The sequence below is a fragment of the Osmerus eperlanus genome, chromosome 1 (genome assembly GCF_963692335.1).
Source record: "Osmerus eperlanus chromosome 1, fOsmEpe2.1, whole genome shotgun sequence".
NCBI classification, from domain to species: Eukaryota; Metazoa; Chordata; class Actinopteri; order Osmeriformes; family Osmeridae; genus Osmerus; species Osmerus eperlanus.
This window is the reverse complement of record NC_085018.1, coordinates 10433065-10457089: the sequence shown is the minus strand read 5'-3', so window position 1 is coordinate 10457089 and position 24025 is coordinate 10433065. Positions and strand designations below refer to the sequence as shown.

General features: G+C 49.6%; 3 protein-coding genes across 3 annotated transcripts in view; 1 reads left to right on the top strand and 2 right to left on the bottom strand.

Moving 5' to 3' along the window:
* The window catches only part of uba7 (ubiquitin-like modifier activating enzyme 7), a 33438-nt gene extending 22133 nt beyond the window's left edge, over positions 1-11305 (top strand). The window contains exons 22-24 of the mRNA XM_062458360.1: positions 7568-7669; positions 8362-8453; positions 9732-11305. Of these exons, the coding sequence (XP_062314344.1) occupies positions 7568-7669; positions 8362-8453; positions 9732-9861 (324 nt within the window). The 3' untranslated portion in view covers positions 9862-11305. The remainder of the gene's footprint in view (positions 1-7567; positions 7670-8361; positions 8454-9731) is intronic.
* A 257-nt stretch (positions 11306-11562) lies between these two features.
* On the bottom strand, positions 11563-14608 carry LOC134018444 (PAK4-inhibitor inka2-like). The gene is made up of 3 exons (XM_062458382.1): positions 14465-14608; positions 14295-14339; positions 11563-12641 (listed from the first exon to the last, which is right to left on the bottom strand). The coding sequence occupies exons 2-3, from the start codon at positions 14295-14297 to the stop codon at positions 11700-11702; spliced, it is 945 nt and encodes a 314-aa protein (XP_062314366.1). The 5' UTR covers positions 14298-14339; positions 14465-14608; the 3' UTR covers positions 11563-11699.
* Positions 14609-15298: 690 nt separating this feature from the next.
* The window catches only part of gnai2b (guanine nucleotide binding protein (G protein), alpha inhibiting activity polypeptide 2b), a 31421-nt gene continuing 22694 nt past the window's right edge, over positions 15299-24025 (bottom strand). The window contains exons 4-9 of the mRNA XM_062458370.1: positions 22268-22428; positions 19901-20029; positions 18366-18495; positions 17956-18109; positions 16926-17137; positions 15299-16495 (exon numbers count right to left, since the gene is read on the bottom strand). Of these exons, the coding sequence (XP_062314354.1) occupies positions 16947-17137; positions 17956-18109; positions 18366-18495; positions 19901-20029; positions 22268-22428 (765 nt within the window). The 3' untranslated portion in view covers positions 15299-16495; positions 16926-16946. The remainder of the gene's footprint in view (positions 16496-16925; positions 17138-17955; positions 18110-18365; positions 18496-19900; positions 20030-22267; positions 22429-24025) is intronic.

The following is a 24025-nucleotide window of genomic DNA, read 5'->3' as shown; positions in this document are numbered from 1 at the left end:
AAATAGTCGTCCAGGACCGCAACATTTCAGTTGGCATCTGGCGCCGAGCCAGCAGGAGAACACATGAGGATCCATGCAGTCAGAGGCGACGGAACAGTCCGGGGTGGGGGCTGTTCCTCTCCCGGTGGGGGGAGGGGCTTGGAGGACAGTTGGGGCTGACCCCGACCCACACAGACATCACTGACCCATGAACCCCAGTCAGGGGGGCAGGCGCCATCTCGCAGGTCAGGGGTGAAAAATGGACTTCCTGTGTCAAGTCGCGCCACGCCCCACTGGATTCCTTCATTTCCTGTCTGGTCTTGTCTTCCTCAGGGGAACAGTTAGACGTATACACTGGCTGGTGCAGAGTCAGCAGAAAGTGATTGTCTCTATGTGTGTATGGCAGTGCCGATGCTAGCACATTTGGTGCCCTAGAGCAAGATTGACCCCTGAAGACCCCCCCCCCCCTCCCCCCCGAGAGCAACAGCAGCAGTATATATCGATCGGCGAGGAGGCAAATTGGTGTTGTTCCGTTCAGTTAAACATGCAACTCAAGGCTTGGGAACATAGTGTCCCCCCGCCCCCCCCCCTTGTCTTGGCACCCTATGTCACCTACACCGATGACAGGTACATGGTATCTCCTGCTTGTTCCCTTCACCTTAATCCATGCCGTTTCCCGGCCTCTCTTAAAAACAGCCTGCGCTGTCGGCATAACTTATCACCACACACCCTTAGATCCCTTTCCTCTCCAGCAAGGCTCCTGGGTATTTATCCCAACACACTGCTAACCGCTTCCTAGCCAGTCATTTCCTCCTAATTAAGGTGATTTGGGTGTATCGTGGGCTTGTTAACCGATGCCCGTGTTAATGTTGACACTTTTCCCCCTGGTGTGTTTGGGGAAGCTAAAGCCAGACTGGAGGAGCTTATGTGCGAGGCCCTGTACGCTCCATGGCCTGGGTCTCCCCCCACACACACACACACACGATGGCTGTCCAGGGGTCAGCGCGTTGTGCTGCGAGGCATTGACCAGACCAGTCACATGTCTCACTGGCTGTGAGTCTTGATGCCTGGATTGTGCTGCGACATGACGGCAGCATGTATTGAACCGTCGTATTGAGTTGCCGATAAGACCGACGCCCAGGCCTGGGTAGCGGTTACGTGGACGTGTTACATCATCCTTACCGTGCCCTGAGTCTCCAAAGGTCATGACCCCTTGTTTCTGTGGAGCCTAATGAATACCACAGGCTGTAAGGAAACAGAAAACAACTCTATGAACAGGCTCTTCAGACACCTCAAGAGCGCTAAGTTTTGTACAGTATAAAACAAGTCTTCAAACTATAATTTCACCTGAGTTGGGGAAGAAGTAGTAGGATATGTACACAAGTAGCTGTAGATACCCAACTACATGTCAAGAACATCAAAAGATGATACTTCTTAAGATGCAGATTATTATATCCTGAGGTACCATGGCCTGAAAGCCATCTGTACTTGTTCTGAAAGCATCTTGATGTATGTGTGTACAACAGTGACTGCATGCTGTTTGGCCTTTGAAGGTTTGCAGGATCCAGCCTGTCTCTGGAGGGTTTATAGAATGCACCATTTGTAAGGAGCAAACTTTATTGACTCTGTCCTTCTGCCTGAGGTAGCTGGAGCACTGTTATCTCCTCATTTGAAAGACAATCATGGAGATTCTGTTTGCTATTTACACGTCAAAGGAGGCCCTTGAAAGGGCCTGAATGCTTGTAGCCTGTGTGTTAAACTCTGCAGTTCCCTGAGGGATTCTGGTTGGCTGGCCAGACCTGCACCCCCTCCCACCCCACCCCCCTGGACTGGTCAGTTTGTCAGTTTGAGGTAATAGCCATAAACTGGCAATGGGAGTTTTTTTTGTAATACTTAGCTATTTCTACCCAGCATGAGGGTTAGATATGTCTTATGGTCTGTTGTTGGCTTTGCATATATATTGTTGCTACATCAGTCTGTCTGAAGTGTGTTGTAGCTCGTAATGGATCTGGACAGGTGGGCGAGGGGGGTGGGGGGAGAGAGGGGGAGGGCCCCCTCCCTGGAAGGCCCCCTCCCTGGAGAAGCTGATCAATAACACCATCAGGTAGCAGATGGCATCCCCAGGACCACAGTCTGTCTTCTTTAACCACCGGTTTCACTTTCGGGTCCCTGAGACGTCTGTGCTGATCGTGCGGTGTACTGAAATGTTCCAGAACACTACAGCCTGGCTTGGTGTGGTGTGAGGCTTCCGGGCACGTGCCAATCTCTGCTAGGCCAGCAGGGTGACTCTCCATCGGTGTTAAAATTGACCCCCCACACACACACACACACACACACTCCATCTCGCCTCTACCTTGGTCGGTGAACTGCTGTACCAAGCACACATACGCGAGCCTCAAAACGTGAAAAAACGCGAACAACCAGTACCAACAGGTTACATATATGAATACGGTGGACAGTGTGGTGATCTGTGTTACCCTTCTGATGGCTTTGGGGCTCCTATTGATCTGGATGGATGTGCGTCAGCAGCAGAACAGCTGGCAGGCGACGACGTGACGTAAAGGAGACGTCAACAGAGGCTGGTTCACTCTGCCCTGACTGGCTGGGATGGGAGAAAGAGGAAATGGTTTCTTCCCTCACTTGGATGGTTCCACTGTTTTTGTCTGTTGACAGTTTAACAGCCGTGAGAGAGGTATTTCCTGGATTTGCCCGAGTCACATTCTGTCCTGTGCGAGGAGATCCTGTCTGATGAATATTATTTCAGGTTGATACAACACGACAGGCTGTCGTGTTCAAGTTTGTGGTTTGTTGCACAATCAATTTCAAATGTTGAAGATATAAACGACTGTACTTGAACTGACACGTAAATTCGAAAATACTTAATCGCAAACTGACAGGCAATCCCCCAGAGGGGGTTATTGAATGATAAGATAAGTCATTCATTTAATCCTGTCGCCCTTTAAAGAAGGCCTCAGCCTTGCCTTGGTAGAGCATCTGTCTTTTCTCTGATGTGAGATAAAAAGCTACGTTAAGTGAGAGCTTTATACCAGGAATCAAGAATAAGATCTAAAGGACCACACAGAGCTTACTCAGCCCATCTGTCCTCCCTAAAGCTCATTTTGAAACCGTTCAAAGACAGAAGGGGACTTTTGAGCCCTCAAGCCACCACGAGTTATAAAAACCATTCCATGGTGGAGCTTTGGCAAGGAGCTACGACAGAGACTGCAGTGTGACATTGCTGTTTCTTGCTGCGTGCCGCAGGAAGAAGGACTTATCAAGTTTAGCCGCATGACCACGGCTTCCTGTCGGTGAGAAAGCTCCATTGTGTGAAAGGGCAGAATGCTGCAAATTATGATTACAGTCTGGCCCAAGCTAACTTCAAGGCCTGTAGCAAATGGCCAACATGCTTCTGCTTTGTGGCGGTGAAACCGCCTCTGGGCTGTTTTGGTTCCCTTCAGAGTGCAAATTATACAATGAAAATCGGGGGGGGGGGGCAACTTCTTCTCCAGGGCGTGTATCGACCCCCCCCCCCCGACCTGTTGTTTTGACCTCTTTTGGGGGGGTCCAAGTCTTAATAATTCACACCCTGGTTCCCTTATCAGTCCGGGCTGGGAGTTTACTGGACTCAGTGGCAGAATTTCCTCTGAATTTCCTCACTTGCCAGGTCGCTGAACTTCCTGCATGTGGGATTAGCTAACATTGATATCTGGCTGAGGACAGCTATTTTAAGTCTCCTTCTCTGTTATCGGACGCGCTGTGTATGTTTGTTGCCCATTACAGTCATGTGCCCTGGCTGCTAATGAATGTCTGTTTCATTTTCCTGTGTTTACGTCTGCTTCTTCTGGTTGGAGAGGGATGATAATGTTGGCTCGGAATTCATCTCTGGGAAGTCAAGAGTGTCCAGTGGCGTGATCCACATGGATCACAGACCTGCCCCTGACCGTTTGGACTGGTCCTGAGGAGGTGTGTGTTATCTGTTCGTCAAGGTGTCTTTGGGATGTTGGCTTACTTCCAGGGAAGCTGGAAGCTGCAGCCCAAGCCTGACTTCCTCAGGGAGATCTGTCACGGTGGAATCCTGTCCAGCTTCCTGCTTCCTGCTCCGTACCAGGACATCCTGACAGACAGGGGGAGCTCTACTGTTAGTAGAGGTCTGGTAGGGACTGCCAACGGCAAGGAGTGCATTTCTGACAAGGCACAATTGGAAAAATTCATATTAAATGTCCTTTCTGCTCATGAGGGAAGACAGGTGTATTGTTGGTCTTGTGGAAATCTTCATTTACATGTACTGTCATTGGGTACTCTCTTGATTCACGTGATGTTATTACAGGTACCAGAATGGAGAAAGAGACTGTCTTTTGATAGTTCAATGAGCAAAAACGCTGTACAGGAGCAGCTGGATTCAGCCTACAGAGTCAAGGTCAACCATACTGGCATCTCCTACGGTCTCCTGCTGTGGTTTATATGTCTGCATGTTGGCAAGCCCACAGTGTAGATGTGTTTGACAGGGCCCCAGTTGTAATGCATGTTGATATGTGGGCAACAGATGAGAATGTTGGCTGGTGGCAGAGAGATGGCTTCTTTAAAAAGCTGCCCCTGCCTATCCCAGTCACTGTGATGCCAGCGTTTCAGCCTTTCAGGCTGTGTTGAACCCACATTACAATGAAGAGCAGTGAGCCAGAGTTTGACACGAGTAGCCCTCTCACGTCCAGCTTGGGGCCTTTGACCAGATTAGACCCACTCTCTGGGTTGTATGGAACTAACACCAGACTGCATATGGCGTGTTCTGAAGGTGGCAGCCAAGAGTAGGAGAAAATCAGGGGATTTCTTCTTTACTTCTATTAATCACAATCAGTAGATCATCAGCCAGTGCATTCTTTACTGTACATGTGTTGTATCTGTAACTTATCTTGTGTGCTGATGACGTCACGGGCCAATGATGTAGTATCCGCCCGATTGGATAATGAACATCTGTTCAGCTGCATGTTATCTTTGCTTTCTCTATTCACTATAAAGACCGCCCTTTGACCTTCATGCTTCAGAAAGAGACTTTGCCACTATTATCGTGTGTTGGAACCGGTCATTATTCTTTTAGAGACTGTCTCCAATCAGCTGGTTGTCTAATACTTCCAAAACCAAGAATCTATACTGCCAGTCACTCCGTTCCAGAGATGGGGGACTTTCTACCACAAAGGTGACCCATTGGAGCACCCCATCCTGTCTGGGTTCACGGTTCACTTAATCAACGGGTTCTCAGCATTTGTAGAGGCTGCGTTTGCTTCTGCAAGTCTTTAGTTTTTTCCCGAAATTCAAGCACTTTATGAGTACGGTCACAGTCATTTGAGGTATTGGTAAGCTAGCTTGTCATTAGGCTTCACAGTCATTGTGAAGGCAGACACTGTGCTGGTTTCTTCATGGTCATGCCCTCAGATGTGGGACAAATATAAAAACCCATTAATACTTTTGTCCACTTTAATGGTCCTTTTCTTGGGACGATTGTGTTTTCTATTAGGAGAATTCACTTCCAAAGAGACTTGTATGGAGATGTTTGGGGCTTTCTAACTCTTTCCAGCAGTGGGCTTGGTTCCACCATTTCTACTTGTGTTTATTCTCCGCTGTGGCGGCGAGGGGGGTGACATCACTCTGGGCCACATGCAGCCGACACACACAGACCAGCCGACTGGCCCAGTGTTCCTGCTGGACTTCTTCAACAGATTTGAAGGAGAGGAAGGGAGGGGAAACTGATCGAAATAGCCTGGTTTACACTGCAGAATCCACAAGACTCCATGAGTAGCACTGCCCTTGTCCTGGTCTCTGGGGAAAACCTCCATCTGTTCTGATGGCAGACAAAGAAAGACCGGTTCTCTCAAAAGAAATGTTTTTATTTATGTTCAACATTTTGTTTGGGTGATTTCAACATAGCTTTCTGGGGCTTTCCTAGCCACAGAGGCGTGGTATTTGAATCCTAGCCCACGAGCCAGCGGTATAGACTGAAGGAGCAGCCCCACTGTGTGTGTGTGACCCCAGGTTCTAAATGCAGAGGGCCTCAACCAGACCCACAGTTCCTCTTGGCCGCTGAAGCAGAGATAATTAGACACAGGTTTTGCTAGACTTTTGGTATTGAGCTCTCAGGCCAAGTCTCGATCTCTCACTCAACCCCCCCCCCCCCCCACCAGACAGTTCCTGCCCTGTGCGAAGCTGCAAGGGACATATTTTGACATATTTCCCCTGCGGGAGCGAGTCGCACCTCTCTTGAGTAGAATGTGGAATGACAAGAGAAGAAACCCCTTGAAAGTTGAAGGTTCTAGAGATTCACATGAATCGCTGTGGCTGGTAGAACGTCTCTGTTGGTGAGGATTTGAAACAAGTTGTGTTGGAGACCTTAGCTATGGCTAGCCTCCTCTGTGATACCAATGGCCTAATATGACCTGGAGATCATGAGGCTTCCTTGTAGCAGACCAGCACCATAGCACCGTCACACCATCACCTCGTGATGAAGAAGGTTTACGAGGAAGTAGTGGGTGAAAACTGTGTTGTCTCAGTAAAAGATAGGATGACAAAAGCTCTGGTTCGAGGCCCTGGTTTCCTCTCATCTCTTCTTTTCATCCAGACTTTAGAGCCAAAACAGGCCCTCCAGCTGTTGGAATCAACATCCCCGTCATCCATGGGTTTTGTTTCTCGTTGTTGTTGTTCTCCTGCAACACGCGCAACATTGAGAAGGACTCTTGCAGTGAGGTTCTTGTTATTGTGTCGGTGTCAATATGTTTCACGCAAGCAGTATGGGTCTTTTCATCACGTCAGTGGTCGTCAGCTGATGGAGGCTGTTGAAGAGGGGAGGGTCTGGCTTTCTTCTGAGGTGGACGGCATCAAGTGTATCTCTTTTCGGGTTTTCCATTCCTTATCCCCCTGGTCTGACTCAGCGGTTCCTGTCACAGAGCCAGCCCCCAGACAGAGGCTCTATATGTACGACCCAGGAAACACTGAATGAAAACTGGCCCTTCAAACTCTTGACTAAAAGCCCCTGACTGTTGCTGCCATTGGATCTGCAGTCTGGCAAAGCATCTGGAAAATTCCTCAGTTGTTATTGCACAGTCGAGGGGAGGGTGTTCATATCCTTAGAGGTGAAGTTTTTATCAACCATATTCTTCAATGTCATTTTCTTAATGGCTCATATTTTCTAAAATACTAAACATTTCAACTGGGGACAGATCGTGGGTTTTTGCCCGGCACCTAGCTCACTGTATTCATGGGGATGGCATACAGCATAAATATTATATTCTCCCTTATTTCACTCGTTACAGCCGTAACGTTAGAGCTACTGATGCTTAACTGTCCGTAGCACTGCTGAACCGAGTCAGATGCTCTCCAGCTCAGACAAGGAAACAGTTATTCTGACTCTGGGACAAAAGGGTTCCTAAATATGCTGTTTAATGTTCTGTGTTTTGAAAGTACACTTCAGCTGAATGATGTATTTGTTCTGGGTTATTTGGCATGTTTTGTTAGGAGGTTGAACCTACTGTGTGGGCTACTGCTCTACTGTATGTATGATGTGCCAGGTGTGTGTGTGTGTGTGTGTTGTGTCTATCTCTAGGTTGCAGAAAAGGAGTATTCCCTGTGGGATAACTTCCAGGTCCGGGGCAGAGGAGATGGCCAGCAGGAAATGACCTTGGGAGAACTGCTCAGCCACATCAAGGTACTATGCAGTCTCCCTCCCTACACACACACACACACACACAAACACACATAAACGTGCTGATAGAGCTATATAGACTGTTAACATAGTTGTTCTCACATATGATGTGAAGAGTGAAGGACTGGAGTGTGGGGGTGGGGTGGGGGAGGGGGGTGGGTTGTGGTGGGGTGGAGGAGGGGGGTGTCGTGGTTAGCGACTCATCAGCAGGATAGCTGAGCGAGGGGCCCATCCCAGACTGAAGGTGCGTATGTGTGTTTGCACAACTGCAGGGGCAGACATTAGAGACATGTCTGCACGTGCATGTCAGTTTCGAGATAATTCCTCCCTGGATCCATGCTCCTCCGCTCCCTCCACATCCTGCCCTGAGTCATGTAGGTCAGCTGCATTGGCAGCGTCTCAACACAACCTCTCCAAGCTGCGGAGCAAACGTGCATCTACTTGCCCTGAACGTAGAATTGACTTGTTGATTCATCCTCCCAATTTATTCGGTGGTTAAATTCACGAAAACAACATTGCATGTTTGCCTCCAGTTCCCCCCCCCCCCAGCCTCTGGCCTGCAATGATCCACTGGTGTACTTGTGGAAGCTGTGGGTCAACCCTGGACAGTGGCTCGCTGGACTTCCTGCAAATACAGCCCTCTAATCCGCTCTATGCTGTGTGTAAACGTTCCATCACTGGTGTTTTCTTCGCAGGAGGAGTACCACTTGGAGATCAGCAGCCTGTTTTATGGGAGTGCCGTGTTGTACGACGCCGGCCCCGCTCACCAGGAGAGACTGCTGCTGAGGTACGTCTCAGCCTGTAGAACCTGAACCGCCCTGAACCCGTCTGCTCTGTGTGACTAGAGACGACTGAGGGATTGTTATCACCGGGACAGGCACCAACATCGACACCACACAGGCACAAAAGCATACACGCACGCACACCCATCTACATCCACACCAACAGACAGCAGCAGCAACAGTCCCTGTTTGTTTTAGAGGCTAATGGCAGGATGAGCCTCTTCCCCTTTGTGTCAGGACAGGGAGCGGCGACTCACTCGTCTCCGCGCTTCCTTTGCGTCCGTAACGGGAGGAGCGGAGAGGGGAGAGAGTTCATCCAGGCTGAGGCTACAGGACACCCGGCTGGCTCGCCTCAGCCGTGCCGCTGAGGCGCACGTCCCTCTTTTTTTTATTGCGCCACACTGGGGAGACTTTTCGTAGCTCCGGGCTTCACATTTCGACTCGGTCTTCTCCTGAATCTCTTTACCTCGTGTGTGCGCGTGCACAGTGCAAAGTAGCTTTCTGACGGCGTGCTCCTGTTTAACCCCTCGTGTTCGTGAACGGTGCTCCGAACGGGTCAGGGTTAGGAGGACGGGCCCGGGAGATATCTCGGGTTGACCTTCTTCTTCTCCCTGCTCAACCCCACGACGGGGTCTCTTATCTGCCTGTCCTCACCCCACCCCCCCCCACCCCCTCCACCTCCCTCTGTTCCTCCCGCCGCTCGTCCTGTCCTCCATGGGGGTCGTGTGTCAGCACCTCACTCCCAGGAGAGTGTGTCGTGTCGGCTCGTCCTTGTTCTGAGGAAGCGGGGGGGGGGGGGGGGGATGTTGAGGAGAGAGGGCCAGAGGAGGCCTCATGACAGCAGGCATGGTTTGATAAATGCTCCCTTCAAGTCACATCCTGAGCTGGGCCTTCTTCCAGCTTCCGTTGTTTATAGTCCTCCTGGGCCGCACGGAGGAGAGGCAGCAATCGATCCAGGGGACGTGAAGCAGGCGCCTGTCAGAGGGCCACTTGTAGGCCACGGTCGACGAGGCACTGAAGATGATTGGTTGTGAGCTCTTGTCATGTTTTCTGTCGCGGTTCCGTCGCGATGCTTCTCCTCGTCCCTCGGGGGGATGTGTCACCCTGCAAGTCGGTCACCTCCTGAAAAACCTTTCTTCTGCTTTACAAATACGCACAAAAACACGATCAAAAGTATAAAAAAGAGGATCGGTGCCTTTTTTGTTGTTAAAAGAAATGCAATCACATGACACGCCTAGCTAAAGCCTGGAGTCGATGTGTTTCTCTGCTGTGTGTTTCCCCAGCGTGTCTGACGTGGTGAGGAAGGTCACCAAGGCGGACCTCCCCCAGCACCTGCGCATGCTCCAGATGTTCCCCTCCTTCGCAGAGGACGAGGACTGTGAGGTGGTGCCGCCCATCCACTACCTGCTCTGATGAGGTCATCAAGAGTGGACCGTGGAGACGAGGGGCACGGACGGAGGAGCGGCGCGCCCAGCTGTCCAACACGTCATCGTCCCCTCTGAAATGAACCTGTCATGATCCAATTCTACTTGTGCTTTAAATGTTATTGTTACAAGCTTTTAAGTAGGGAAAAAGATTAATCTGTTTTCATTGACGTGTATATATATATATATATATGATGGGTTTGGTTTTTAAATACTAAGATGTCAAAACTGATTCCTGCTAGACAGCATTTGTAATATTGATAGCCCAGCCTTATCTGGCCATCACCACAGCAAAGCAGCTCTAAGGGAAATGGAGGTCGAGCAGGTAATTGACACCTTTCCTGGAAAACGCCCTCCTACATGCACCAGCATGTAGCCCCCCCAGTCCTCAGCACCATCGCCCTGATCCATCCATCCCCTCCAAGCATGATCCATCCATCCCCTCCAAGCATGATCCATCCATCCCCTCCAAGCATGATCCATCCATCCCCTCCAAGCATGATCCATCCATCCCCTCCAACCATGCAAGATGATTGTTTTTAAACGGACGTGCGCGAAACATATAGTGGCATACCATGCTGAGATAAGGCCAGATGTGTTGAATAAAGCCAGATATAGAGTGGTGGAAGAGAGAGGGGAAGAGAGGGGGAGTGTTCCTCTCCTCGCCTGGCCAGCCTTGACTGCTCCATTATGGGTTCTTATCAACTGTGGCTGTGGGTAATACCATGCGACAGATGCTGCAGCAAGGTCCGCCATCTGTAGTTCTGCGTGCAGGTCCCCTCAGTGTTTGTGCAGCGGGCTGTGGACACATGCCAGGGCATACGGATTAGATCAGATGGGGGGGGGGGGGGGGGGGGGGGCGGCTAGGGGCATCCAGAGCTAACAGCAGCAGATCGACCAGGGTGTTGGTGCTGTGGCTCCAACAGTTAGTGAACCTGTATCTGAATACAGCTGTTGGGTCAGTACCAAACCCCCATGGTCCACACATACACACACACAGCAAATCACATCTGGGAAGTGATCCAGGCATGAGGTCAGGCAGCCTCCAGGTTTTCTGGAGGGAGGGGGGTGGGGGGGGGGGGTGTAGATGTGGCCTTCCTCCATGCTCTGAGATGTAAACATCTCTGTGTTGATGTCAGCTCCAGTGGGAGCAGGCTGCCTCCTCTGTCAGACCAGCATGGTTATCTCACTAACCTTCCCCCTCTCCTCAGATCTGGGTGACTTGTGTAAATACTGCAGGCTTGTATTCTGATGCTGAAACCCTATTCTTTCACTGATTGAAAAAGGTATTTCTATGGTGTTCTCTGGTCTGAACTGAATAAAAGCTTGTTGACTGGCACTTGTGATCTGGGCTTCCTTGGAGACTAGATAGTTCATCATAACACCCTCTTTACTACTAGCTCCATTCAGCACAATGGATTTCTACCTGTTCATGTGCAAATCATGACTACGCTAGGAACTACACCCACTTTTCCATTTGTATTCAAATGACTGTATACAATGGTCAATCGAACAACCCAACGTATTTAGTTCCTTTTTGAGTGAGTGAAGCGTTTCAGAAGTGATGTTGGCAGTTAGAGGCACTAAAGAACTAGCATATGCTGTCTGGTCAGAGTCTCAGTCAGTAAAGGAGCTTTACATAGCCTAACTAGGAACCATTTTAACGGCACATAAAAATGCAATGAACACATTTTCATATTAAATAAAAACATTTTTATTGCAACAGTTTCAACGACATACAAATATGGACAGCATATAAAAATAAAAATATCCAACGTCATACGGTATTCGAATCTGTGAAAGGTCCGTGGCGATCGATCGCGTCACTCAGATATACCCGACGACGTCATTGCATATGATGGGCTGCCGACTGCCGGTCGTCATGAGGGCGGTGAACTGGTAGAAGTCCGTTTCCGGTTGGTGCAGGCCCGTGTGGGACTGGTGGAAGAAGGGCTTGCGTGGCTGGAAGCCCACGGGGCAGGACATGCGTTTGGGGACCGCCGCCTCCCTGCTCACCCTGGAGCAGTCTGCCGGCCTGGCCCTGACCTCCACGCTCTTCGACATCCCCGCCAGCCTCCTGCGCACGTTGACCAGCAGCTCCTTGGCCGTGCGCCGGCCCGCGTTGGGCTTCAGTTCTGCTGGCTCAGGACACTCGGGCAGGTCCATCCAGTTCTTGATGAGGTCCGCGAAGCTGTTGTCCCCCAGGACCAGGGGCTGTCGGTTCCTGCTGCGACTCAGCAGAGACGCCGTCCAGTCCTCGGGGTCGCTGGCCTCGAACGACGTCCAGCGCTCCAGGCACGCGTCCGAGGTGGACTTGGGGCGGATCCGCCCGCAGGGGCCCCGGTTGGTGCGCAGGCAGGCGGACGAGGACACCCGCACGTTCCTGGTCCTCCTCAGCACCACGCCCTCGTCCTGCCACGACGCTTCCGAGTAGCCCGAGTCAAACTCCAGGCTCTTCTCGCTGCCGGGGGAACCTCGCACCGACAGACGCCGACAGCCCTCCTGCTCGTGCTCCACTTCCTCTTCCTCCACGGGGCTGGCCAGGCAGCAGGCCGAGTCGTAGGCGCTGACCTCGCTGGCCGCCTCGGAGACGCGCAGGCGGGTGAGGCGCTCTCGCTGCGCCGCCCGCCGGTGGCAGAAGTGGGCGGTGGCGAAGGAGCGGCCGGAGGGGTCGCTCAGCGGCCTGCTCATCTGCTTCAGGTCCTGCAGTGAGCGCATGACGTGCTGGACCTGCTCCCGCAGGCAATCTCCCGAGTCACCTAGACACAGCTGCAGAGCAACACAGGAGATCAAAAATGGTTAGGCACGGCCCCACACACACACCCAGCCTACTATTTCATTTACTACACAGTCTCTCAATACAGTTGAGCTCTGTTCCATCTTCTTGTTTGTTTGAAACATTTTTGGGCTTTTTTTCCAGCTTTATTGGACAGAGACAGACAGGGAAATGTAGGGGGGGGGGGGAGAGGGGGGAAGCCATGCAGATCGGAACACCGTGTTAGGTCCTCAGCCCATATGGGACACGTTCTACCCGAAGAGCCACCAGTGTTGCCCTGCCTGTTATATCCTTCTGGTCCCTGCAGCCCTTGACAAGCTCCTAACGACTGGCTGAGATCAAACCAGAGCAGCTCCCCAGCTCTGCTCCCCCAGCTGGGTTCTCCTCCAGGGCTCCACCACATCAGCGGGGCCAGACATTCCTGTGGGGCCCAGAGCAGCTTTCTGGAGCAGGCAGCTCCTCCTGCCCCACCAGAGAGCATGGCTCTGTGGGACAGGATGTCCAGGAGATCCCCCCTCTCCACTTCTGTACAGCAGGAGAGGAAGCTGGACCAGCTACACTGAGGGATCCTGAAAGGAGCTCTGCTGTGCACATCCTCCACACTAATGCACAGGAGGGCCAATATATCCTCCACAGGATGTGCCATCAACTCAGGAACTGGAATTACACAATAGGCGCAGGAACTCCCTTTGTATGAATAATATACCCGTCATCATTTCATTTTCACATATTGTCTGTAATACTGATTGAGTCACACTATGACTATCAAGGAATGAGTATTTGATGTTGTGTGAAATAGGCACGCAGAGCAGTTCAAATATCGAAGATGGCCCTAACAACGTTTAACGAATTACTAACCCCCAGGGAAACACGAGCTCCGCTAATGTTTTCTGCAACACTTGTTTGGTGTGGTTCCATGCTGTATGGGCATGCTCGTTAAAGTTACAGACTCCAGCAGTGCAGTCTCCTAAGGCCAGCTTGCAGACCCAGGGAGAGGGGTGAGTGACCATGGCCTGATGTTATCACAGCTGTGGGATCTCAACCATTTGGCACCAGAGGGGAGCTCTAGACAGGCTCAGAGACCTTCACACCTACTACCCACCACCAACAAGTCTACTGTCCTCCATATCTCTAACGAAACAGTGTGGGGGTCTGTTTATGCTTTTAATCACACAGACAGTAGACCTTCAGAGCACGGGCAACACAGTTTGTCTGATAGGCTATCTAAAGAGGCGTTCTAGGATCCTCATCGTCATGTTTCAATTAAGTTTCAAGGCCATTGTACTCGCCTGGTAATCGACTGTTGTGATAATGCTCAGAGCCATGAATCACATTGATAGCTATCCGAATACTGTGTGCTATCTCACTATATTATATACCTTTAAAGAATATCAACATTAAGGAATGAAGGACCCTTAGAATTGGAACTGACTTGCTGCTTTTTAATCTACAGAGTGCACATCGGCGTTCCTCATGTAGGCCTATGTCACTTAATGCAAAGTTACGAATGCGTGGTGCATTTCGATGCAAGCCAAGCACGCGTCTCTCTCGTGACTGTACAGCCCTAAATCGCAGTATTATTCAGTTCCCTGTTGCTGTTATTTCTTAAAAACTAAATCAAAAATTAATAAACATGAAAAACTCACCATCGCTTTCACAGAAGTGTCTGGCTTTCAATTATTTATTTATTCCTGTAAAACAATTCAGCTAATATTACACAAGGCTCCAAACATGTTATTGTTAAATAAATAACACGTATATCTTTGACATTTAAATTGTTTACTAGTGTTACACAATTTTACTCAATTGCACTTACGTTTATATGCTGCACTCGGTGGACGTTAGAGTAAATCCACAATTGTTTTATCGTAGTTGATGATGTTCTTCTCTGACAACCCCCCTACAGTGGTTCATGTGCTGACTGCATGGAGGGTCTGAGTCTGACAGTGTTTTGTTGGTACTGGTCCTTCCCTTTTTGAGCCAGTTAGCGATCAGTGGAATCAACCAATAGCAAAGCGCCTGAAACAGAGTCGTCTTAAGTTCTGTGTACTGCATCTAAACATCAGAACCCCTCGCATCATCGTTTCTACTAGAAATTTAATTATTTACTTATTTCCACATTTTTCTGAAGTCTACTTGTTTGCTTAATTTTCCTGACATTTAAAAGTGAACACTGTTTAGTTAACATTAATGAAACATCTTATCTTGTCCATTAAGGATTACTTACAGTTTTTGTTGATGGGAGATGGGTAAATTAGGTGGTATGTTTAATTAACCAATAATTCTATAAATGTACTGTATTCAGCCTTGAGTTTATACAAAGCCTGAGTACTACAATTTGGCCAACACTTTATTGTGTAAGCTGCCACCTTGTGGATATCTTTGGATGGCAGTCATATTAGCAATCTTACAAGTTCACTTGAGCTATGCATAGCAAGTTAATGTGTCGTGATTTGCAATAGCATTTTTTGCTCACTGGAAGATTTTGGTAATACTGGTTGGCACCCTCTTGCATAAACTGTACTTGATTAGTTTCTATTCTCCAGAAAAGCATTGTTACATTTACATTTACATTTATTCATTTAGCAGACGCTTTTATCCAAAGCGACTTGAAATTGTTCTTTATTCCAGTTTGCAAGGTGCAATTATTTGTCTTTGCCATGTGTGAATAGCAGATGAATAAAACACTGTCCACTGTCCACTCGTCTATGTACAATAAATCCTTTTCCTGTTTTAACATTTGCAGACCCTTATGAAAAATGATATTACATGTGAAAGTAAAATATCAACAATATGACATGAAATCCGCAAAATGACCTTCCTAAAGACACTAAACTGAAGCCTTTGGAGATCAAGTTATTTATCTTTATTTACATTAAACAATTGTTTATGTAATGTGATATATACCAAAAGACTATCATGATTAATCACCTTGTACTTCTGTCTCATCTGTGTGGTCTATTTAACTCTTCATAGGTCATGTGAACAGAATTGGAGTAAAAATAGCCCTAATTCACACTATGGACAAAGCAAACTTTGAAATAACAGGTGTAAACAGATATCAAGGCACAAACATACTGTAAAATACTTGGAATAAAGCCAAAAGAGAAGAAATGTTAGGATCATACATATATTAAATATAATTAAAAAAATCTTTAAGATATTATGTTCAAAGTGATACAGTACATTTCTTGTTTTCTTCTCGTAAGACATTATTTAAGGAATGTTACTGTGATTGTGAGGAATACAGACCCACATGTATGGTAATGTCTGGACAGTCATGCAGAACAGATGCGGTATAGTACAGCTACGAATATCAGCTTTGTGTAAACATCATTAAAAATCCCCTCGAACCATTTTTTGTTCTCCATGCTTATTTGTTTGTATTTTCACTTAAAAAAAAAGCTTTATGCAATGAAATATTTCCTAAGATGCAACACTAATCTGTTAAAGTAGGTGAATGCATGAATAGAAAAGATGTTTATCTAACATTTGATAATACCTTGAAACAATAAAGGAAGAGGAAAAGAATGATCAGATTGATTTCAGAGTTGGGAGATCCATAGAAATGTTAGCCATAGCCAATTCAATATCTATAATACAAAAGAAGAAAATACACACAAAGATCAAATCAATCATGGGGGGACAGGACATAAGGGTTGGGATTCAGTGATGGGATTCAGTTTGGTTTCCCCCCCACATACACACTACCCCCCCCCCCCCCCCCCCCCCCCCACTCAGTCCATTCTTGAGATGTCCTTGATAGAAGCAGGACTCCAGTGCCAGTGCAGTCGGTCATGATGTGTCCTTGTTGTCCTCCGGCAGGCTCCAGAACTGCTTCCTGATCCTGGAGGGAGAGACACAAAGATCAGCCCGCTGACTCTGACAACAAACCCCAGACACCATTATATCATACAGGGCCAATAAGAAGTCTCCGTTTAGTTGAGCACCACTTCAGCATAAAGAGCTCAATAAAGCAAGCTCATTTCAGAGCTCAGTCCCATCTCAGTTAATTGCTGATTCACGACACTAATATTCCTGTTTAATGTCATGTTTAATGTCAGTCATATTTTACGTCTTCAAGATGAGAGCAATCTGATGCAAATGCGTATTTGCCTTGCATGCATACAGATTTAGATTTATTTAGGTGTTTTGGACTCTGTCGCCCTCTATCGTTTCTATTGGGAACTGCACGAGTGAGATCAACATGTATCCATCACATCTGTAGTCAGTCCCCATGACTCCAGAGACACCATATCACAAGGTGGGGTTCTCACCGGTTACGACTGACCAGGCTTCTAGAAGAGTCCGCAGTCCTTCAGGTTGTTCTTGATGATGACGTCGGTGACGGCGTCGAAGACGAACTGCACGTTCTTGGTGTCGGTGGCGCAGGTGAAGTGGGTGTAGATCTCCTTGGTGTCCTTCTTCTTGTTGAGGTCCTCGAACTTGGTCTGGATGTAGCTCGCCGCCTCGTCGTACTTGTCGGCTCCTGGGTGGCGAGAGATCCGAACGTTAGGATCGAATCATCCCAGTTGTCGTTTCACGACATAAGGGGGAATGCGAACGTGAGCGTTTGATCCCCCCCCCCCCTACTTTTGGCCCCTCTGTGAAGCGCATTGTGTTGCTTCCTGGTATGAAATGCGCTATGGCATAAAGAAAGTTTGATTGTGTGACTACCACTGACAATAGAGTGCTGGCTGTCCCGGTGTATTCAGGGCCTTGTGGAAGAAATTGGGATTTCCTGTGTGCTTACATTGTTCACTAATCAATAGAACTAGTCATTGGATACAAGTTAGTACGTTCTCATGTAAGCTTGCTATTAATAAGAGTATATTGTGTCTATGTGTCAGGGTTAATAGATGTTCGGGGTCAGGAGAAAGTACTGGCTAAACGTTCCTTGTCATGACTACAAGGAGACGTCCAACTATGAACTCTCTAGTCTGAGAGTTGTCATGTGTTGGGAGCAGTGAATCTCTTTCTCTGACACTGTTGAAACGTCATTCCTGCCTGACTGTCACAATCTATGTTTACATTCTTGTGCCCTATAAAAGATGGTCCTCCGGCTTTCAGAGCTGAGAGAGACATGATTGAGACCTAAGCCTGGTGTCGTGTTGTCATTTTATTGTCAGGGGTCTGGTTTTCTCTCCCAATCTGCAGATTGATAATACGTATTAAAATCCAGAACTCAACTGAACTTAGTCACTCCGTTTATGAAGAGACGGACAAAACACTTTCTTCATCAGCCTCCTGCGGGAGGGGATCAGCTAGGTGCCGAGGCTTAAGAGCTTGTGAATGAAGGTAGCATACCTGAGTACTCTGGGAAGCAGATGGACAGGGGGCTGTGGGTGATCTTCTCCTCAAACAGGTCCTTCTTGTTGAGGAAGAGGATGATGGAGGTCTCGGTGAACCACTTGTTGTTGCAGATGGAGTCAAACAGCTTCATGCTCTCGTGCATGCGGTTCTGACGGAGAGAGGGGCACCGAGTCACCGCCAAGGACCATTTCACTTGAGATGAGAATTACACATAACGACCACCAGGGGGCAATACGACTCAAAACTCCTAAAATGGGATCTGTGTGTAGCGTCGGGGAAAAGGCTTTCGGGGGAGAAGAAGCCATTCTCCATCATCTCGCTGCGGGAGCTGAGCCAAACGTGTAGCACGCGTACGCTGTGTGTGTGTGTGTGTCTACTTCGGTCGAGCTGTTCTTTGTCCTCACCATCTCCTCGTCCTCCGCCAGCACAAGGTCATAAGCACTCAGCGCCACGCAGAAGATGATGGCCGTGACTCCCTCGAAGCAGTGGATCCACTTCTTCCTCTCGGACCGCTGGCCGCCCACGTCGAACATCCTGCGGGGAGAAAGAAGGGGGGGGGAGGGAGAGGGGGGGGGGGAAGGCACGCAGAGAGCAAGGTTGAGCGGGAGAGGTCGGGGATAATCGATGTGGAGGAGATGGCGCGAGCGGGAGTAGAACGTGAGGGAGAACGTGAGGGTGACGTGGCCCTTTTGCATTAACATTTCATTAAGTTGCTGAGAGGACAATGGTGGGGGGGGGGGGGGGGGGGTGAGGGAAGGGGGGCTGCATTAGCGGTGCCGTGATGAAGATTCACTGGGCCTGTCGTGACGGGCCAGGCCTCGGCTGGAGGGAGCAGAGAGCAAAGGAAGCCGGGAACGCCACAGGGGCGGACGAAGGCTTTGTCCTTGTTCCCAGACAAAGGACAAAGGTCGGCCGTCCACACCAGGTGAGGCGCCCCTGCTCCCCACAGGGACAGAACCTGAACTCCCTACGACGCAAAGAGGGTCTCTTTCCCAGTCACTATCTCCCATGTACCCCGCCGAGCATTTTTTTGTTTTCCTTTCTAGCTGTGTCATAGTACGATAGTTGTTTCCATACTTACAGCAACAGGACAGACATACAATGGCCAGACTTTTTGTTATTTTTTTGTTCTCATCGATTGTCCCCATGTATTATTCATGGTGGATGTCGGTCGCCTGTGACGGAAGGTAAATGTCAGAGCAGGAATTGAGTTTATCTGGAGACTGGTCCCATATCTGCTTATCTCAGTAGAGGATCCTCGTTTTATGTGAGGCTGTTTACTCCCAGCAGACCAGACCCTGACTCTTGAGAAACACCCGAGGAGCTACGATCTACTGTACGTGCCTACAGCTCTTATCAGTCAAACCTTGCATCCATGTGTCCCGGAAACAAAACGGATAGTTTCATCCACTAATATAGCGTATACGTTTCTATCTATCTGTGTATTAGTCTGTCCTGATATCTGTATTTCCATCGACAGAGAGCACGAGGACCTTTACACCGGAACACGAACGATCGGATTGGAACCAAACCACGTTGACCCCGTTCAAATACGCTGCCTTCCAACCGCGCATTTACTGCGTGGATTATAGATGAGTTCGGAGTTCAAACCAACGGTCAACAGATCCATGGGGATTTTCAAAACAAATTTCAATGACAATGTGTTGCACTGCCCCCAGGGGGGCTGTCTCACAGCACAGAGCGCTGAGAGGCAGAGGGGACGAGCTGAGACACACTTCCTGCTCGGCCCGAGACCCTGCACACGTCTGACGCCGACACGAGTCGAGACGCAGAGGGACTAGGTGGGCTTCCGCCCGCCGTAAATTGGCTTTCACCAAAGTGGATTCGGGAAACGCATGGCGTGGAGCAGACGTGAGGACACGCCCCCTAAGCGAAGCGTGTCGGCGTTCGGATTGGATAAAATGCTGAGAGCCCTCACTTGAAGTGCAGGTCCTTAAAGGTGAAGTGGGTCTCCACGATGCCGGTGGTCTTGACTCGGGTGCGCAGCACGTCCTGCTGAGAGGGGATGTAGTCGGCTTTGGCTATCCTCTCCAGGTCGTTCAGGTAGCTGTGGAGGACAGGGACACACCGATGACACACACACACACACACACACACACAAGCACACACACAATCACACGCACACACACAATCACACGCACGCAAGCACGAATGCATACACGCACGCATTCGCACATTTGAGTGAGAGTCTCAGTACCCTGTGGGGAAGAATACAATCTTCCTGAATGCTTTTAGTGGGCTGGTGTCTGACAACAATGACAGCACGGCCCGGTCCAGGACAGCTGCTCTAAAAGCAGAGTGTTATAGTCGTGCCGCTCCATAAATAGCCCTGCTGGACTACCGAGGTGGTGAGCCTGGACCCGATTCTCTCCATGGGTGACTCTCAGAGGACACATCGCTATGGCAACGTGCCTCGGCTTCCCTCTTCCCGCTCCGCTCTAGCGGGTTTTACTTACGGTGTCTTCACATGGAGGACTCGCCTGAGCCTCCTGCTGTGATCCCCCGAGCAGTCACTGGGAGCCCACCCACCAATCAGGCCTTCACGGTGAGATTGATGACAGAACAAAGATGCAGACCGGGGCTATTGATCCACAAGGACCAAATGACCTGATCAGTCACCCCCCCCCCCCCTCCGAAGCAGTACTGATATGACAGTTGAGGATGAGGAAATGAACGTCAATGAGCAGTCATTAGGAGCCTGTTGGTCCTCGTCTCCCTGTCTCCCTCCCTGTCTCCCTGTCTCCCTCCCTGTCTCCCTCCCTGTCTCCCTCCCTCCCTCCCTGTCTCCCTCCCTGTCTCCCTCCCTCCCTCCCTGTCTCCCTCCCTCCCTGTCTCCCTCCCTCCGAGCAGGCAGTCAGCTGGATAGTCAGGGTTTCCTGCAGAAAATGTGTTAGTTAAGGTGGTAGGGTGGGGTTTGCCGTCAGACCGGCCGGGGGGGGGGGTTTAGTTTGTGCGATAGACTAATGCGTTCTGCAGAGAAGGGAGACTGGCGTTTTGGGATGGAAGGGAGAAAACAGGACAGAGTAACACGGCGGATATCGCTGTAAAAAAAAAAAACAACGTAGCTAAGGCGGCAGCCGTGCGTTGCTTAGGCGGCCGCCTTAACTGAAAAGTGCTGCGGGAAACCCTGATAGTCGTGGGGAGGCCATCTCTACCACGCACGCCCAGCCCCGCTCCACTTACATAAGCATGACGTCATCGGCGTTGGCCAGCTGGGAGCGTGTGGACGGCCCAGCCAAGCATCCATGGACGGAGACGGAGACAAGATGGCTGCACCACATCTCCTGTGCACTCATGCAGATGATCTCACTAGGGAGGACGCCTGACACTCTAGACATGGAACGAGAGCCAAGCACCGTCGCAGTCCAATACCCGTCAGTACCATCCCCTGAGGTCAGCTCTGCCACGTCGTACGTCACGAGACGCGACCCGTCGGATGTGAACCCAGGTGGCTGTCCATAGACGGACCGCAGAGATTCCATGCTAGCTAGATTAATAATCCCTTGGCCGTGTGCTGAGGCGCTTGTATAACACCGTACGTTCCTGCTTGGCTCCAGAAACTCATCAATGGTTTGTCTGCCTGTCTGCCTGCCTGCCTGCCTGCCTGCCTGCTTGCCTTGGCAAATGTTAAAGCAACTTGATAACAGCAGAATGGAGAAGGAGATGAGAGGAGAGGAGGGGGAAGGGAAGGGAGGGGAGGACAGAAGAGCAGAGGAGAGGAGTGGAGCAAAGAGGGCCGCCTAGCTTCAGGCTTCTCTATTTGATCAATAAAAAATTTTAAAAAAGGGAAATTGTGCAGCCATGGCAATTTGTGAACCTGTGTTCGAAAGATACTTGGCTCGTTCCCCGTCTTAAATGAAAAGGTAAAAATGGCTGATGAGAAAGAGAGGAGATTTAGCTGGAAGTTTTACCGTTAGTCCCCGGGCAACATTTACATTTATAGTGGTGAGTCGCCGAGCGAGGGGTGGGAAGGAGTACGCGGGAGGAGGGAAAGGAGGGAGAAGGATGTTATTGAGTCACCGAGCGTACTGCTTCCTTCAAAGAGGTTACATTGAAAGTCATGGCTGCCAGTCAGCCTATAACGGGGAGCATGTCTGAAAGTCAGGGCAACACGTCATTCGAAACCCTACAGCATACCAGTACCACCCTCAAACCACACCGAGGCCTCTGGGGGTTTGTGACCTACGGCAGCCGACACACGGTTAGGTGTTCTAATCCATGTGGGGAATCATGCATACAGCCGTCACAACATGCCGCGCCAGTGAACACACACACACACACTCACTATGCGGCCGAGTCGTTCAGCTGGTACTCGCGGGAGCGCGTGAAGCAGCCCTGCACCCCGCTGTCGGCCCACAGTCGCTGGATGACGTTGGACAGCTCCTCGGGCAGGATGCCCTGCTCCTCAGCAGCCGCGGACAGGGCGAACAGCTGGCGCGCGTCGTCCTGCAGGGGGCGGTGTGGCGGAACGGCGGCATTATGAGGAGAGACAATCCAAAACGTTAAGAGGTCATGCCCGATTCTCAGTTCACTGTTACAGGCACACACACCAATCTAAGCTTGCACTGAGAGTGTCAACGCCCCCTCCAGGTCTTGATTCAACTGTAAAAGACACAGCATGTATGTTAGAAGTGACGGATGTGGCTCTCCAGAGTGAATTTAGTGAAGGGCTCATGGTGAATCGTTGTCAAAACATGTTATCCCCATGGTCTAATAAGAAGAAGAAATCTCCACCGTTCAAACGGCTGGTGAGGCAAATATATGGTTGAAGTGGCTGGAAGCTTGGCTAACTCATAAATAATGTAGGCTGGTAATAAAGTCTGTCAGTGGTAGCAGGGAGAAGCCCCTTGGGAAATAGTCTCATTCTCCTCCATCCATCTGTACTGGAATTAGACGGGGAACAAACAGGATAATAGGGTGGGGGTCAGTCCTGTTACAGCCCGGTCACTGCTAGGATAATGAGCTGTGGTCACACATACACAGTTGTAAACACGGCACACATGACCACACACACACACCATTCCACGGAAACATTCATACCCAGAGAATGTAGAGCATTCTGTCTCCTATGTCAAAAAGCTAGACAAAATGAGAGTGATATAGAGTTTTGCAGGAATGTTTAATACGAAATGGAGAAGCCAGGGAAATGACACAGCATATGGAGATTCCATATTCTTGTTTTGTGCATCATCCCTGGGCATGGGATAATGATGACTCACTCAGCCCGTTCTGGGCACCAATATGTGTGTGGGTGTGTGTGTGTGTGTGTGTGCGTGTGTGTGTGTGTGTGTGTGTGTGTGTGTGTGTGTGTGTGTGTGTGTGTGAAGGAGTGGGGGTAGGGCTGTGTGTATATGTGTAGGTGTTTTTGTGGCAGTGGGGGGGGGGGGGGCTGTGTCTTTGTGTGTGAGTGTATATGTGTGAGAGAGGTTCTGTACGTGAAGGAAAGGCTGGATGTGTGTACAATCTCTGTGTATAGGAGCTGTGTGGTGTATATGGTTGGATTTCAGTAGCAGTGAGCTACTTCAGTGAGTTCAAGACTGAGTGTGTAGCATTATCTGCACTGACATGAGAGCAGTACCTATCCGTCTTCCGTTTATAACAGCCCAGCTAATAATGACATACACATCTTCTGCACACGCACCCTTGTGGTTGATGATACCCACAAATGGGTTCACACTCTCAGACCACAGACTGTGGCTGAGAAGAGTGCACAAACAACACTGCTGCCTCATTTAATGACGTGTGTGTGTTTATGTATGCCTGTGTATGTAGATTGTCTTTGTGCAGGCGCGTGTGTGCGTGTGTGTGTGTGTGTGTGGGCATATATAAATCTTCCTGCGTGGCAGTCTGGTGTTGACGCAACATGGAACGAGAGAGACATGAAGAAATCCAATTCCATCCTTAGCAGTCTGTGTCACATTTCCAGGTGCTCCCAGGACCTTGTCTGGGAGACGGGGAATTCATTTCGAGGTGTTGTCTACGCTGCAGAAAACTGCAAGAGGCAGAGGAGACGTTTCTTTGTGTCCTGCCAGCAGCTTTAAAT